The following is an 18,227-nucleotide window of genomic DNA, read 5'->3' on the forward strand; positions in this document are numbered from 1 at the left end:
AGGTTCTGTATAAGCATCAGTACCATGAGTTTATATTGACTCTACACTGCCATAAGTTTTTTTTTTTCTTCCCTATATAACAACAAAAGTCAAAGATCCAACAAGAACAGCAGCAAAATTCTAACAGCTTTCTCTAATAAGGTAATAAAGAGGACATTAATTGACAATAATGTAATAGCCACAGATACAACATTCTGTAGAACCCAAGGCTGAAGTTTATAAACAAACTAAAACATAGACTTTCTCATAAGTTAACTTATAATTTTGGTACTGAGCATAGTTGTCTTGATTTAAAAATATGGGATAGAATATAATGGATCCAATAGGATGGAAACAAAGAAATTGGATAGATGAATTAAACTAAACAAACTTGTAAATTTTAGTGCTCACAAATTGGAGCTGTCCTTAAGTCATTGTTTGAATTGTGCATCTAACTTGAATTTCTTAATGAGTTATATAAAAGCTCTAAGAAATGACTACTCAAACCTATTATTAAAGATGTCTGTTGTCTACAAAATTTGAAAAATTTCCTTATTTACTAAATCTGGGGAAAGTAAGTCTCCTAGATGTCAACCAGATTCTTCCCTTCTACAACCTCATTCACCAAATTATTAACTTAAGAACTATATACAATAGTCTGTCCTCATTACCAGATCTAATGACCAAACTCAGATCCTTCCGGAAGGATTTGTTTATGCTAGAAGTTTTTGTTGTTTTGTTTTTGTTTTTGTTTTTAAAGGTAAAGGAGGTTTACCTTTAAATATTTCTCTTTAATAAATTAGAGTAACATTTCTCTTTAATAAATTCTGGGATAACTTCTGATATTTGTAGCCTTATCAAATATGTCAATAAATTTTTTGCTATTCAATAGTTCTTCTCAAATTAGGTGTTGGATACAAAATACAGCAACTTTAAAACTTAGGACAGATAGAACTGGTTTTAAATTATCAGCCATGTATCAATAAGATGTAGTAGAAGAACCTCCTCCCTCAAGCACCAGTTGCATAATTTTAAGAAAAGCCTTTTTTAAAGCTCCTCAGTTTGTCTGACTTTTCCCATATATCTAATAATCCCTGTTAACTCATGTTAGCATATGGGCATATGGGTATGGCCATGCCAATGATAAAAATGGATAAATGTGGGCCGGGCGCGGTGGCTCACGCCTGTAATCCTAGCACTCTGGGAGGCCGAGGTGGGCGCATCGTTTGAGCTCAGGAGTTCGAGACCAGCCTGAGCAAGAGCGAGACCCCATCTCTACTAAAAATAGGAAGAAATTATATGGACAGCTAAAAAAATATATATAGAAAAAATTAGCCGGGCATGGTGGTGCATGCCTGTAGTCCCAACTACTCGGGAGGCTGAGACAGGAGGATCCCTTGAGCTCAGAAGTTTGAGGCCGGGCGCGGTGGCTCACGCCTGTAATCCTAGCACTCTGGGAGGCCGAGGTGGGCGGATCCTTTGAGCTCAGGAGTTCGAGACCAGCCTGAGCAAGAGTGAGACCCCACCTCTACTAAAAATAGAAAGAAATTATATGGACAGCTAAAAATATATATAGAAAAAATTAGCCGGGCATGGTGGCGCATGCCTGTAGTCCCAGCTACTCGGGAGGCTGAGACAGGAGGATCGCTTGAGCTCAGGAGTTTGAGGTTGCTGTGAGCTAGGCTGACGCCACGGCACTCACTCTAGCCTGGGCAACAGAGTGAGACTCTGTCTCAAAAAAAAAAAAAAAAAAAAAAAAAAAAAAAGAAGTTTGAGGTTGCTGTGAGCTAGGCAGACGCCACGGCACTCACTCTAGCCTGGGCAACAAAGTGAGACTCTGTCTCAAAAAAAAAAAAAAAAAAGGATAAATGTGATCCACTGATTTCTCCCTTCCTTCCTCCTCCCTCCCTGCCTTCCTTCCTCTTTCCTTCTCCATCCCTCTCTCCCTTCCTTCTTTCCTTTTTTCTTCCTTCCTTCCTTTCCTTTTTTCATCTTTCTTTATAATTCCTTTTAATCTAATACTCAATAATTCTCAAACTCCTTCCATCTTCACAACATCTGCCTTATTCACATAGCACTAGCTATTATTTGAATAATAATAAGAGGAGCTAGGGGTGTTTACAGTATTTTTATGTTCCCAAAGTTAAGGTTGGATATAATTACTTTTACCAAAATCGTGGTTGTATGTTATATTTAGTCTTCCTCCCAGAATGTCAAGCAAACCAAAGGACTAAAGCCTGACAATGTATGAAAAATACTCTAAGTTATAGATCTTTTATACCTATATTACAATATTTATAAAAGATCCATCAAAAAAGCTAATAACTTGGGATTTTTATCTCTCAAATCCTCTCAGAACTGTTGAAGAAAAAATGTCCTGGTCCCTGGGGAGAAAGCTTAAATAATAAGCGTCCCTTTACTGTTTAATTATAGCACACTCTAAAGTCATTGCTTAGTTGAAGCCAGTCATTTGCCCATTCTGGCAAGGTAAATACTATCAGCTAAATAAAGATAAGCATGTCTAACCAATTCCTGAAAATAAGAGAATATTCAAAGTTTATGGCCTGTTAAACTGTACTCAGAAGTCCTCAAGGTTGAATTAGCAAGATATGAAGGAGACGGTATCACTTAACAATAGCTGAACAAACTGTAGATTCAAGAGTCTTAGGAGACCATTGTTTGAGATGATCAATTAATACATTAAATAAGCCCTACATACTAAGGCTATTTATCACATTACACAGAAATTCTACCTCTGGGGATGTACCTAACAGAAGTGACAGCGTATGTCCACTCTAAGACGTAGATAAGAATGTTCATAACATTATTCATAATAGCCAGAAATTGAATACAAGCCAAATGTTCAAAATGAGTAAATAATATGTAGTATTTTCACACTGTGGAAAGGCAAAGTACATGCATCAGAAAGGATGACTGTGACAGTCATAATGTTGAATGAAAGAAGTCAGGCTGAAGAGTTCATACTGTATTTTATTAATTACTGAAAATTTAAACAAAACTAACCTATAGTGGTAAAAATCACAATAATGTTGGCCCATAAGGGAAGAGGAGAGATAATAACTCAGAGGAGACCCAGAGGAGCCCTCCGGGATGCTGGCAGTGATGTACATCTTGATCTGGGTGGTAGTTACATGTATTGTGTTCTGTGTGCAAAAGTTCATTGTACACTTAAGATTTGTGCACTTCAATATGTATAAATTATTAAGGTATAATAAAGAAATGAAACAGTTTTCCTTAGAGGTAAATCTCCAGTGGTATATCAAAAGTATATCTTTGGGCCAGGCGTAGTGGCTCATGCCTACAATCCTGGCACTTTTTGAGGCTGAGACAGGAGAATCACTTGAGGCCAGGAGTTCAAGACCAGCCTAAAAATTTATAAATTGGTGGGGTGCGATGGTGTGTCTGTAGTCCTGGCTATAGTACTTGGGAGGCTGAGGCAGGAAGGGTTGAACCTAGGAGTTCAAGGTAGCAGTGAGCTATGATCAGACCACGGTATCCTAGCCTGGCCAACAGAAGGGAGACCTTGTCTCAAAAAAAAAAAGATACATCTTTGGGTCCAATACAACACATCTATAACTGCCTTGAATAAAAATATAGAAAATGTACTTATAAAATTTGTAGATATCAAGAAAGTTTCATTAGGTAACATGATTTTTTAAAATGTCAACAGATATGGTCCATGATAAAATTTAACAAGCTGTTATTTAATAGGATAAGTGTAAAATTTTGCAGTTTAAAAAGAATTGTGACTTAATAGCCACTAGTACCATGTTCTGGGAAAAATTATATGCTTTATCCTTTTTTAGTTCTGGACAATGGAGCTGGTTAAAATGAGCAAAAATTATAGGGAAAAGGGAAGATCTTTATAACATTTGACTGTATATTAAGATACTATATTCTCTTTATGTGCAAGTGAAAATTAAAATCTTTACATTAGAAGATCAGAGCTGGAAGAGACCTTAAAGTTTACCTAAGTTCTATCCTCTGTTTAGACACACACACAGTTTATATATGTAATATTTACATTTTTATTTATATCTATATATGAGGAAAATGAGCCTGTCAAGACAAAGTAACTTTGTGAAAGTTCCCTGGTAAATGGAAGAAATGATAATAATTCAGCCCTAGACTCTTTTCTTTCTACTCTGCTGTCTTTCTAGTATCCTGGTGATTATTTTATTAGAAGAAAGTAGCATAGAAAGCTTATATACTATATTTTATCTGGTGTATTTTTATATATTTATGCTGTTTTCTGAAATAGGATGTAAATTTAGGCCAGGAAATATAACATTGAATTCTCTACAACCCAGCTGCCCATTAATACATGGAGTAGAGCATGTTCACAACAAGTGATCAGTGTTTGTTAATTAATCATAAAAAATAGACAAGGGTGAATGGACTTTAAAAGACTTTTATTTCCCTTTTTTTATTTTTAGACAGGACCTTGCATGATCTACCCTCTAAATACCCAGAAAAAAACCTCTTTTTCTCAACTCAAAAAGTTTAACTTTTTCCCCTTGTTTTATAGATAAATATAAATATAATGATGATAATATATGGTTTTCCCTTTAATTCTGACTTTAATTACAAGGCACAGTAGCTGACCACCCAACTCTATATGGTAATTCTTGAAAAAGATTATAAAGAATCTTATTTGTCTTATTATTATATCTGTAGACAGATAATTATAATTGTTATTACCTTAAATTACAAATTCTGTTTTTCTATCATGTAATTATATTATACATTATCAAATTACCATATGTCTTAAGATATTTTATTGTTACTTCTACTCTGGAACATAAACTCCATGATTGCAGGGACAATGTCTACCATGTTCACTACCATATTTTTATGCCCACAATAATTCTTAGTACATACTAAGTATTCTAAAAGTATCTACTGAATGAAGGTAATTAAAATTTAAAAATATATTTTGAAATAAGTGTCAGAACACAATTATGACAGTCTTCTCTTTTCTTTCCATCTTTACATCTATCTTCATTTTATGTTTACAGTTTGTTGTAAAATTTTATCATATTTCAATTTGATTATTTTCCTAACTAAACTTTCTTTACCCAATTCATATTTATGTTGCAGATATTCCCAGATATTAGAAAACATATTCTCATATCTTAGCAAAAATTCAATTTAGCATGTGTTTGTGTAGGTATACAATGTATATCTAAAACAATGATAAGGAAAAGGGATTTAGATATGAATGAGATTTACTACTTCCATCCTCTTGGTCCTCCTTAGTACATCAGCACATGATTGATTTTGCTCATCAATTTCCCAAATGTACCTAATCGAACGGATACAAGAAAACCTATCAATTCTTCAGTGCTGTGGTCTGGCACATTTAACCATTTAGAGATATCCTACCTACCCTCAGTATTACAAAGTATTTGCTGCACATCTGACTAAATTGGCAAAAATTGGGTCAATTTTAGTTCCTATACATGAAATATCTCAAAGTCTAGATCTAAGGAGAAAAACAAAGACATGATTTCAGTTCAATATGCAAAAAAGGTATGTGCAAGATGTAGTAGTATATGCGGGAAGGAATGCTTTATGATTATACTGAACAAAATTTTGCAGGGCTGGCAAAACTATTGGAGAGTAATATAAAATTAACAGTCACCTACAAACGTAGGGCCCTTTTTTCTTATAATTTTGAAAATTGTTGTTATTGTCTTGAGTTCCTTCAAAAATACTTGTCTTTATGACTTACATGGTGCTCATCTTACGCTACAGTGAATTGTTAGCCATTCCTTGAGGTGTATACCTTCTGTTTCTTAATGAGCAAATAAGATTTTTCATGGTAAATGGTGTGTCTTTCTGTATCTGCCTCCCATCCATACGGCATATCACATTCATTTTTTCATTCTCCAGATGTGTACTCTGAGCTTCCTGTGTGCCAAGCACTATTCCAGGTAGCAGGGATAAAGCAGCGAACAAAATAAAGTCCCAGTCCTCAAAGAAATTACATTCCTGTGAGACAAAATAGACACTAAACAAACAAACCAATAAATACATAATGTGTTCGATTGATCATGATAAGTACTATGGAGAAAAATTCATTTTGGTTAGGGAAAAATTTTTATAGAATATTCAGAAAAGTTTCAGCAAGAAGGGGATGTTTGAGCTAATACAAAGCTGCAGATATCTCGGGGGAAAATTCCAGACAGAAAAAAAAAATGGTGTAAAGAACCTCAGACTAAAAAGTATTTGGTTTGTTTTAGGAACATGAAAGTCTGTGTTACTAGATATGGGTGAGTAAGGGGCAGAGTGGAAGGGTATCAGGGGAATGGAGTGCAGAGCTAGATCATGAAAGTCATGAGAATGAAGTTTAATGTTACCTTGGATAAATGGGAAGTGATTAGAGAGTTTGCACAGACAGGGCCAGAAATGATTTTATTTACTTTTTTAAAGTGTAACTGTAGCCACACTTTTCTTCACTTGGAAAAAAGAATAATGTGGAAAGGGAATTATAGTGGCAAAAGTGGAAGATACTTCTAAGTGGCAGCCAGAAAGCCATTGCAAGACTTCAGGCAAGCGTTAATGGTGGTTTGGGTTGCAATGTAAGTATGAAGAGTAGAGGGTGTGAAAGTGGTTGGATAATGGATATGTTTGTAAAGAATTAAAAAAAAAGAACCAAAAAATACTTGTAATGGATTAAATAAGAGAGTATTTTGTGAAGGATTGGATGTGGAGCATGAGAAAAGTGATCACAAGGACAATCCTGAAGTTTTTAGCCCAAGAAACAGAGGATGGAGGTGCCATCTACCATACCACCATGGCAAGGAGAGCTGCCATGGGGAAAATTGCAAGGGAAGCATGTTTGAGGTAGAAAATCCAGAATTTGTATTTCGTATATCAAGATTGCCTTTTCAACACACAAGCAGAGAAACAAAATAGGCAGTTGGATATATGGGTCTAATGTTTAGGGACATATAATGGTTAATAATTATGCAAAAATAATCCTTATCCTATTGATGGATTATTCCCTATTTTAATAATGAAAGCATGATAACTGATGCTTTTAAAAAATTGGAAAATCAAGTAAGTTCTTGTTTTCCAGATATATATTTGGATAGGGTATCTCTGTTCTACTTCAAACAATTGTATATCTGACTCAACCATCACTGAGAACAAGGGCTGTGTGGATTCTTTCCCCAAATGGGTAAAAGAAGAGACTATATTTCATTTGAAACAGAATCCCAAAACTTACTGATAAATGGCTTTATTATACTAATTGCATTTTCTTTATTTCCATAGTCTGTCACTGTGCCAGCGGGAAATTATATTGGTCTTAAAGGATTTGTTCTTCAAATGGCCATGTAGGTCACAACACAAAAACTTACTTAGTTCGTGGCAAATTTATTATTTCATGATTTGTCCCCAGTGTCTTTCTGGTGGCTGTATTTAAAATCTTTGGTCTATAATTACCACCCCTTATGCATATGCATGCACATATATTTCATTTATAATCTTTAGACACATTTCTCATTCAAATATTCAAAAAGCGCTATTATTTAAAGACTCTATGATCACATGGAGCAATTCTTCAAGTATTCTTATGCCCATTTGTAAAATGAGAGTTTGAAAAATAATGTAAGGGGCTTATAGTCAATATTTGGGAAACTGATAACTCAGAAGGAATAATTGGATGATAAGGTATTTTAAAGGCTTTATACATTTTGAATGACCTTATGCGTAACACCCTTAATATAGTTGAAATGTTCTTTTGTTTCTTTCCATCATCTTTCTACCCTGAGAACTTTTTAAGTTGATTATCCCCAGTGGCATTCTTTTTACTTTAGAGGATTCAGACAAAGGTATAGTTGTGAAGAGAAAAATTGTCCGAAATAACATGGTTTGATATCAAGGTTGCAAATTCATGAGGGATAAAGATTTATTGAGTTAAAATGAGTAGAAAAATGAATAAAAAATGATAAAGAATTGATAGCTCATTTCCATAAATATTTCAAAAAATACTTTAAAAAATCATTTGACTAAAATATAGATTATTTCATGTTATTTTAATACCTTTTTTTTACTATTTAATTAGTAAATTATCCTAAAGAATACATACAGTCTAGCACACCCAGCATAACCCCCCGAATACTGTTACAATCATATCCTAATATATAGGATACCTTTTATAGCATGTCTTTCTTTCTTTCTGTTTTTTTTTCTTTTGTCTTATCCATAGAAAATGATACCATCTACTGGACAGACATGGGCTTCAATAAAATTAGCAGAGCTAAAAGAGATCAAACTTGGAAAGAAGATATCATTACCAATGGCTTGGGAAGAGTGGAAGGGATAGCTATTGACTGGATTGCTGGTATAATCCATGGGTTTTCTCTTTTTGTTTCACATCTACTTTGTTAGGGGCTCAGCCCGCTTCATAAAAATTCTTTTTTGACTCATAACATTTTTTTCTGTGTACTTCTAGCCACAAAGGTGGTCTCTTTTGCTTTTGGCTCCACTCTTTCTAATGCTTTTGAACCTTTGGATGAATGTTTTTATGTAGACGTACATTATGTAGTGTTAACTTTGCCCAAATCTCCTGAGAGCTTCTTAAGGCCCGTAAACAAAAGTTAGGAGTTCTCTTTTGCCTAAAGCCAGCAGAAAGTTAAAATAAATCCCTTCTTTAGGTGGGAAAAGTTTCAATTTATTTTTACCGTATAAATGTACCATTATGGTTTAACTGAGAGATGTGTGAGATTAGGATTGAAAGTATTTGCATATTAGTTTGTTTGTAGCTTTCCTGTTTAAGAAATACACACATTGAAAAAGAATGTAGAAAGTAAACAATTTCTTGATAGTTATATGAATGCTCAGAAATTTAACTTTAGCTATAACCAATAAATAATTTTCTTTCTTACAATTGTATTTTAAATGCTTCTATACATATTTCTCCTAGGTAACATATATTGGACAGATCATGGTTTCAACTTGATTGAAGTTGCAAGACTCAATGGCTCTTTCCGTTATGTAGTTATTTCCCAAGGCCTGGATCAACCAAGATCTATAGCTGTGCACCCAGAAAAAGGGTAATTTTAAGATTTACATATATCTTCTGAGTTTTAAGTGAGTTTTCTTAAGTCCTATTAGGAAAAAAATTCATATTCATATTTATTTTCAGCTATAATATCTGAAAAAAATTTTAAAATATCTTACCTAAGCAAAAAAAAAAGTTTATTTTCATTTTGCTCATATTTATTTTAGTACATGTTTGATGAAGTCACATTTATTAGTCAGTTCTTTTACATGTGTATAAATCCAAATAAGGACACCAACATGTTTTCTTGATTTTCAATTTAAACTTCTGCCCTAAAATTGTTTACATTATTAGGAATTCAATTATTTGTTGAATGAATAAAATAGCCATTTGATATCCAACCTTGCTTTCCAGTATTTGTAAAACTTCAATTTCCATTTATGTGCCTATGATGTGTATGAACAATTAACATGTTCATTCCAAAGTATTTTTTTTTTCTTTTTTTTGTTTTGAGTTCTAAATAAGTATGTCTACCTGTCTTCTTGTTATTTCCATTTGGATGTTTCATGGGCACCTAAACTGTTCGTATATAAAATAGAAATAAATTAAATCTGTCACCAAGTTCTGCTGATTTTTTTTCTACTAACTAATTCTATTATCAATCTACCACTCTTTATCTTCACTGCCTTTACCCTAATTGAATGTGATTACCTATGTCTCTGGAATAACATCCCAACTGGCCTCTTAAACTGACAAAAAGTTAAGGTGATTTTTAAAATATAAACCTGATTACTTAAAATCTCTCAAGGAATTCCCATTGCCTGTTGTATAAAGTCCAAAATCTCTGTTGTAATCCTTCTTAAGCAGCCCCTATGTAAATTTTTAGTCCCAAACTCCTGTTATTGCCTTTTTTCCATGTCAATATTTGTGTATTAATTTTTCAAATATTTCTTATTCTCTTCTACTCTCAGACTTTGCAAAACATTTTCCTTTTACCTGCAATGCTCTTTTTCTATTCTTACGTTGGTAAATTTGTCTACCCTTCCCTGGCTTTGAAAATAGTTTTGATTGTTCTGTGATCCCATAGCACCCAGTATTTTCATTTTATAAATTCTATGCACTAATATTTGCTTATTTATTTCTATTAATTTGCCTAGTAGCTGTATTTTTCACTAGAGTGGATGATGTTTCTATTCTTTACTGTATTTGTACTCTATGAGGAGAAGAGCCATGTGTGCTTGCTTTATTTCTCTATCCTCAGGGCTTAGTAAAGTGGCTGGTAGTGAATAATTAGCTGATTAATAACTGCTTTTATCTTAAACAATAATATAGAAGTATTCCCTATTTTAAAGTGTTAATTACTAGCCACTATTGTGTTTCTTGTATTGCTAGTGTGACTAGAATTAAATTTTTTTTAAAGAGAAGAAATTTTTATGTTAATAGAACTCCTATGCCTTTTGCAGTAGAAGAAAAGTAAATCTATGGGTGATCAAATAAAAGTGTGTTAGATAAACCAGGGTAAGAAACACTGAATTTTTAATAGAATGAAGTCAGATTTATATAAGACATCAAATCAACTCTCATGAAAATCTTCAACATTCCCTATTTGTTATATATTGTACATATTTTTCCACTTATTATTATCAATATTATCACTTATTTCACTTTCTTGGTGAATGTTATACAATTAAGTCATATTATTATTAATAGTACAGAAAGAAGAGAAACAAAGAAAGTTAATATAGGAGAGAGAAATAATGCCAACACATTTGTCACATTTCAAGCTAAAACTAAGGTTACAATATAAAAATGGAAAAAGTTGCTTTTGTTAGGAATGCTCCTAGATGCAAGTAACATAATTTATCTAGAGTGTGTTAAATATATAAGAGCTTCCTTTTTTTCATCAAAAAATGAAGTATGAAAGTAGATGATTGTTGGTAATTATTCAAGTACTCAACTATCTTTTTATCTTTTTTAACCACAATGTTAACTAGCTTATATTTTATGCTTGGTATTATTGCCATATTGTTACAGCTTGTTTATATATCACCAGGCAGCATGTCTACATTTAGAGAAGAGGGATAGGATAAAACATCTTTTCATTTCTAACATGGATTGTGTTATTTGGGAAGAGAAAGGTGTTAGTATTAATCCCTTTGTTTTTCCTTAGCCAGAGTAGATTACATGTCCATACTTAGATCAGTCAGTAGCCACAGGAAAGAGATTATCTTCACATATTTAGACAAATTATGATTCATCACCTGGGACTGGGGTAAGACCTTGTGGGAATCGTATTTCAGGAGACAATATAAGCCAGAAGAAAGTCAACTCTCTTGACTGTTTTACTTCAGTGATCATCTCAACCCACTCTTGTTTTTAGTTATTCTTCTCTTCGACCTCTTAATGTTGGAGTTCCCCAGGACTCAGTATTTGCTTTTATTCTCTTCTTTATTTCATCCCATCTAAATATTAAAGACTCTAAAATATATATACCCAGACCAGATCTCACTTTTGAACTCCAGATTTTTATGTCCAGTTGCACTTTCAATATTTTTATTTGGAGACCTGTGACAGATTATATTTTCCAAGATAATTACAACAGCATCTGCCATCCCTCATGCATGCTTTTTCTTTCTTTCTTTCTTTTTTTTTTTTTTAACAATGTGACATTGACACTTTTCCAAAAGAGAGATGAAGCCATTTTTCCATACACCTGAATCTGGGTGAGCCTCTGACTATGGTGGAAGTGATGCAATGTAATTTTTATGGTGACCTTTACAAAAGAAAATAAAACTTCTGCCTGATTCTCTTGAGTTGCTCTTAGAATCCAGCCACTCTGCTGTGAGGAAGCCAAGTAACCCCATGAAGAAGCCACATGTAGATCTTCCAGCCAGCAACCCTTGCTAAGGTCCCAGTTAATAGCCATCACCAATCGCCAGACATGTTGAGTAACTGAGCCTTAAAATGATTCCAATTCTCAGCTATTATATCACTTCAGCTTGGTGCTACTGCAGCCGATGTGAAGAAGTGATGAATTGCTCTTGCTGAGCTCTGCCCAAATTGAAGATTCATGAGCAAATAAATTATTATTGTTTTTAGCCTCTAAATTTGAGTGGTATGTTACACAGCACAGTAAGTAACTGGAAGAAGATCCAATAGAAAACAAAACCTTAACATATCCAAAATTAAACCGAATCTTTCTCTACAATTATAACTTTTTCATCAGTTGATAGCAATTCTATTCTTTAATTTATTCAGGACAAATCATTTGGTATCATCTTTGATGTATCTCTCACATATTCTATATTCAATATATCAGGAAATTCTGTTATCTTTAACTTCAAAATACGTTCTCACCTACCTACTTCTCATAATTTCCATTTCTACCATCCTAGTCTGAGCCATTATTATCTCTTGCCAGGATTTCTGGATAGTGGTTTATCATTTTCTATCCTTATACTACCACAATCTGTTCTTCATGTGGTAGTATAATGATCCTTCTGGAATGTAAGTAGTGCTTGTCATTTCTTTGCTCAAAATTCACCACTGGATCCCCTTTCACTTTGTTTAAAAGCTTACACCAAACGTAGAGTGGTATTTCTTTCATTTAACAGAAAAAGAAACTGATTCAGCAATTTTAAATACATTACTTTTTTGATACATAGTAGAATTAGCTTTTTCCAAATTCCAAGGATTTTGCTATTTTTTATGAATGTATGTGTTCTGCATATATACATATTATTGTTATATGTTACAGAATTTAATAAGCAAAAATATCAAACATATAAGAAAACAGTTTTGATAGTTTCGGGGATAAAATTATAATATTTTAAAGATTAGAACCACAAATGAAAGTGATAATAAACAATGAGAAAAGACTAAAAAAATATAGGTGTGGAGGTCTATACCAAAGTCTCTGGTTGGGTCTGACTTCCCGTTGTGTATCCTCCTGTCTACTACTGCATGTCTATAAACTCATGCCACTACATATTAAGACTTGCAAAGCGGGGTGTAATTTTGTTTAATTTCAAAAATAAAATATATGGCTCAATTGAATGTGCCCACATCACACCTGTAAACTTGAAAATGAAAATATCCTTTTCCAATATGATGATGTTTTAAAAATTTCTTTAAATTATAATTAATCAAATCATTATGGCCTTGAAAGAGACAATTTAATCATTTATGAAAGATTATTCTCATGGCAAGAATTAATATAATTGCAATGTTCCATAATCTCATTGATACATAGGAAATGGATGTCTAATTTATTTCTAACAAAGACTTCTTTATGTTTACGGAAAGTCCATTTGCACTGTACAGAATTGCACACTTGTATAAAAACTTTTGAGCCTACCCTAGTTTAGATTCATGCAGCTCAATTTAACAAGCCTCTTGCTGCTACTTATCAATCTGTAGGTTTCTTTTTCAGTTCATATTGAAACCCAGTGTACACCCTCAAGTTGATACTCTAGAGTTCTTTTTCCTTAAGTATCTCTTATCTTTCTACATCTGTCTTAGCATATAACTATACCTACTTCTCTCTAGGTTGATTGAAAACATTAGGCAAAGAGAATCTTGATATATTCCACTTTTTGTCAGTTTATTCAGTGAATATGGAGAGCTAGGCATTGTGAATCAGGACATGGCAGCATCCTCCCATGTCCTCCTCAGCCTTAAATTCAGTACATCTTGACACAATAGTAGTACATATGACAAACACTGGTAGGCACTCTGAAGTATGCTGGTACTAAAGAGATGTTGCCCCTATTCACAGTGAGTTTCCTATTTAAACTGTGAGTTTAAACAAATATGACAATTTCAGTTAAAGGAATCATCACGTTTTATAAAATAAGACTTATTTTAAGATATTAAAAGACTAATTGATCTAACTCAAACTTAAATCTCATATCCAAGCCTCAGGTTGAAGTAAAAATTTTTATAAGTCCATTATAAAATTACCTTGGGTTTAAAGAAAAAAGTGATAACATATAATTAGAGTAGATAGTAAAAGTTAGGGTAATAGCAGCAATGGTGGTGATTAATAGAGGCTTTGTGAGGAGGCTTGAAGGAGAAAGAGGTTTCTGAGATGGGATAGTGTTCTATATAATATGAAGAAGAAATAGAATAATCTATATTACATAGTTCTTCTATATTATATGAAGAAGAAATAGAATAGAATAAGAAATAGAATTATACGAAAATACTTTGGTAGTGGCAAAGCAAAAGCCATCGGCAAGAGTGTAGGTATATGAGGTACATGCAGGAAAGAGTAGGTCATGTGGCTGGAAGATAACCTGGGGCCATAAAATGGTTTGTAGATTTCTTTGAAGTAAGGAATCCTGCAGAATGGTAGTTCATCATCCCTCTGGAGCAGAGAGGAGAGTCTTTCCCTGCCCTCAGCCAAGTAATGGAGAGAGCTAGAGATAAATATGTAAGAGGGATACTAAAATAAAAAAGAGTAGTAAATAAAAAAAAAAAAAAATGTGTCCCCTTTTCACTGCAAGTCCCAAGGCCAAGAGGAGTCAGGTCCAAGTTGGAGAGAGGGCAGAGAATTTTAACATAGATATGAAATTTAAGTTCGAATTTAGAAAGATTTAGCCTTTTGTGCTTGAAAATTAATCTTAATTAATAATATAATGCTATTCATTTAATGGTAATTGACTGGAAAGTTATGGGATTTTCCTGAGATAGCAAAGCCTGGAGGAGACAGATTAAGTAGGGCATAGATGCATAAATACAAAGTTTCTTCTTACTTATTCCAACAGAGTTCAGACTCTACGATAAACCATGATAGTGGATGAGATTATCCAAGAAAGAATACAGAAAAAAGAAGTCTAAGAAAAATAATGAAGAATGTGAATGGAATGATTAAGAGAAAGAAAGAGAGAGAGAGAGAGAGAGAGAGAGAGAAAGGGGGAGAGAGTATCAGTCCATAATAAGGCAAAACTGAGAGAACAAAACACCTATCCATTTCAAGTCTTCAGAAAATTGCTGAATCATAAAAGTCAAGGGAAGAGGGTTTAAGGAAAAAGAACGTGCCAGCAGTAAAGAGGTCAGGAGAGACAAAAAGCAAAAAACAGAACATGTAACTGGTGATCTGGGTGATGTTGCTTATTGTTATCAATTTCAGGAGATTGGTAAGGACAGAAGTAAAATATAAAGAATTAATAATTAAAAGATAATAGAAAGTGGAGCTAGTGTATATAGACTACACTGGCAGAAACTTGGGCAATGAAGGGAAAGAGATAGAAATAGGAGGTAAGTTGAGAAGGCAGTAGAGTAGGAAGAATTTTCTTGTTTTAGTATGGGAGGGAGGGGGCACTGCACATATTCTTAGGCAGAGGGGAAGAAATTAGTAGAAAGGAAGAGGGTAGAAATGAATGTAAGGAGGAGACAAATTCCAGGGAATTTAGGAGGAACCTTGATGAGGAAGAAGCAACAGGTAGAGCAGGAAGAATAGAGGACAGAAAGGAAACAGACAAAATTTATGTCTTGATATCCCAGAAAAAAAATCCTAGAATGAGAATTCTCAATTCAGGAAGCAAAATGAATAGAATAGGAAAAGGGGGAAAATCAAATGAATGTTTAATTTTGAGCAAAGTCTAGATCTCAGACTGATTCCTTCGGAGGCTCTAGAGTGTAAACTTTACATCAAAGCAAAGGAAGTTTCAGATTCTCCACTAGTTATCCAATGGATAAGGGCCACCCTGGGGAAACATGTACTCTCGAGATTTTGGCTCTCAGCATTTGTGGAAGAAGAGATTCTAGTGGCCCAAAGGTAGTGCTCCAAAGATAGTTGTCTATGTGAGCTGTCTGAGGCAAAAGGATCAGAAACTGGGCACTGGAGTGCACAGAAATTGTAAACAGCATCTGAGGGTGTTTATATGGAGTACCGACAGTTTCCACTGCAGTTTGGACACTTACATTTTTTTTTTTTTTTTTTTTTCTTGAGACAGAGTCTCACTCTGTTGCCCGGGCTAGAGTGAGTGCCGTGGCATCAGCCTAGCTCACAGCAACCTCAAACTCCTGGGCTCAAGCGATCCTCCTGCCTCAGCCTCCCGAGTAGCTGGGACTACAGGCATGCCCCACTATGCCCGGCTAATTTTTTTTTCTATATATATTTTTAGCTGTCCATATAATTTCTTTCTATTTTTAGTAGAGATGGGGTTTCGCTCTTGCTCAGGCTGGTCTCGAACTCCTGAGCTCAAACGATCCGCCCACCTCGGCCTCCCAGAGTGCTAGGATTACAGGCGTAAGCCACCGCGCCCGGCCACATTTTTACATTTAACTTTGATATCTGTTTAAATATCTTCATCTCAACTGCCTATATCCATTTAGATTATTGGAGGATTAAATGAGGTAAATGCTGGGTCTCTTCCCCTTGCTCTTGGAGGTGGAGTGAAAGAAGAGATAAAATACTGGGATAGAATGTATCTTAGAGGTTAAATTAGAGAAATTGAAGAAACTCACAGCTGATAGTCTGTCTAAGTAAGATTGGGAGCCATAAGTAAATAGGTTAAGTTTTACTGTAATTATTGAATATTTTTCACAATAATGAATAAAAAAATTTTCAAGCAATGTAAGACCAGCTGGGATGGATTTCTATTTTAGAATCTAAGCAGGATGTTTATAGGTCTTTGAGTAATAATGATGTTTGGTAACTTAGAGGTAGCAAAAAAAAAAAAAAAGAAAGAGAGAAAGAAAGAAAGAAAGAAAGAAAGAAAAGAAAAGAAAAGAAAAAAACAAGCCAAAAAGAAAGGAGGAGGCAGCAGGTTCAAAGTTGGCAGTTGCAATGGATTAGCTACGAGTTACCAGCATTACCTAGAAGCTAATGCTGGAATAGTGGGAAACCAAGAGCAAGAGACCAGGGTGAGGATGGAGAGAGGAGGTTCAGCAGGTGTGAATGACCAAGACAGCTCTATAAATTAAGGGAGGGTGATTTTAGAATTGGTGAAATTGAAAGTAGAGTATTTTAATGTGATAATTGGGATGAGTTTGTGGCCTTGTTTATGTAAGGCAGAGACAAAAGGGAGATGTAGGTCCCTGGAAAAATAAAGATGACGAACTATGAGATGGGATGTTCATGGGATTGTCAGTATGAGTTGTAAAGTTCATAAGTGTGTGAGCAGTGGAGGAAGAAGATGGAAAAGCTGTCAGCCGGTAGTAAAGCAATGAAATAAATTTGGTTTGTAATCGGATAGGTGTTGATGTGGTGGTTTGGGAAAATGGAATGTGTGAATTCTAGCTGTGAATGTTTTAGTGAGTATAGCTTGAGAGAAAGTTTTCTTTCTTTCTTAAAATGACTTTTCCCACTTTTATACTGAATACACTGGCATCTCCCTTCCTCAGCCGTTTCATGCAATAACTATTCTCTTCAATAGTCTTTAACTTGCTCCTTTCAGGAAGGCCTTTCCCTTTTGTTTTCAAATAGCCTCAGATCATCTTGTTTGAAAAAAATATTACTAATTTCCAAATGCTTACATCTCAACTTCTTAGAATAGTGATCTATACTCACTTTCTTGTCATAGAACCTCTGAAATGTGTTTTTAGCTTCTGTTATTATTTAGAAATTTCTAAATTTATCTGTAGCCAAGTCCAGAGATTTTGTTGCAGGGTTTTATACCACTTGTCTTCTTCCAGACATTTTTCTCCATTGACTATCCACTCAAGAATTTTTTTTTTCTGTTAACTTTCTCTGACCCTGGGTTTTCTGGTTTTCTCTGACCTCTCCCATATAGCTCCTGTAAACATTGTAGTTTATTCTCTTTCTCCTCATTTAAGGCTTTGTGTGCCATTCCCTCTCTGCTATATTTATTTTTTAAACTGATATTTTTTTAATTTTATGTTTTTTCCTTTAATCACTGAACATACTGTAAGATATACAAAATTCAAAGAAATATATGCAAAATATAAATAAATATATGCAAAATGTAATTAAAAATCTCATTTCCCTCCCTTTATTTCTATTTCCAATTTTCTTTAGAATCGTTTATTTGAATGTCTGTCACTAAAACTTACACATGTTCTCCTACCTCTCATCTACTGACTTAGTTTCCTAAAAATGGCAGGTTGGGCGCAGTGGCTCACTAATCCAGTACTCTGGGAGGCTGAGGCAGGAGGATCGCTTAAGGTCAGGAGTTGGAGACCAGCCTGAGCAAGAGTGAGACCCTGTCTCTACTAAAAAAGAAAAAAATTAACTGGGTGTGGTGGT

The 18,227-nt window shown here is 34.2% G+C and overlaps 1 protein-coding gene across 2 annotated transcripts in view; it reads left to right on the forward strand.

The window, feature by feature from the left end:
* LRP1B (LDL receptor related protein 1B) overlaps positions 1-18,227 on the forward strand; it is a 1,768,615-nt gene that overhangs the window by 1,285,242 nt on the left and 465,146 nt on the right. For both annotated transcript variants that reach the window (XM_069473041.1, XM_069473049.1), the window contains exons 36-37: positions 8,219-8,353; positions 8,936-9,065. In XM_069473041.1, the coding sequence (XP_069329142.1) occupies positions 8,219-8,353; positions 8,936-9,065 (265 nt within the window). The remainder of the gene's footprint in view (positions 1-8,218; positions 8,354-8,935; positions 9,066-18,227) is intronic.

The sequence above is a fragment of the Eulemur rufifrons genome, chromosome 1 (assembly GCF_041146395.1).
Source record: "Eulemur rufifrons isolate Redbay chromosome 1, OSU_ERuf_1, whole genome shotgun sequence".
Classification (NCBI taxonomy): domain Eukaryota; kingdom Metazoa; phylum Chordata; class Mammalia; order Primates; family Lemuridae; genus Eulemur; species Eulemur rufifrons.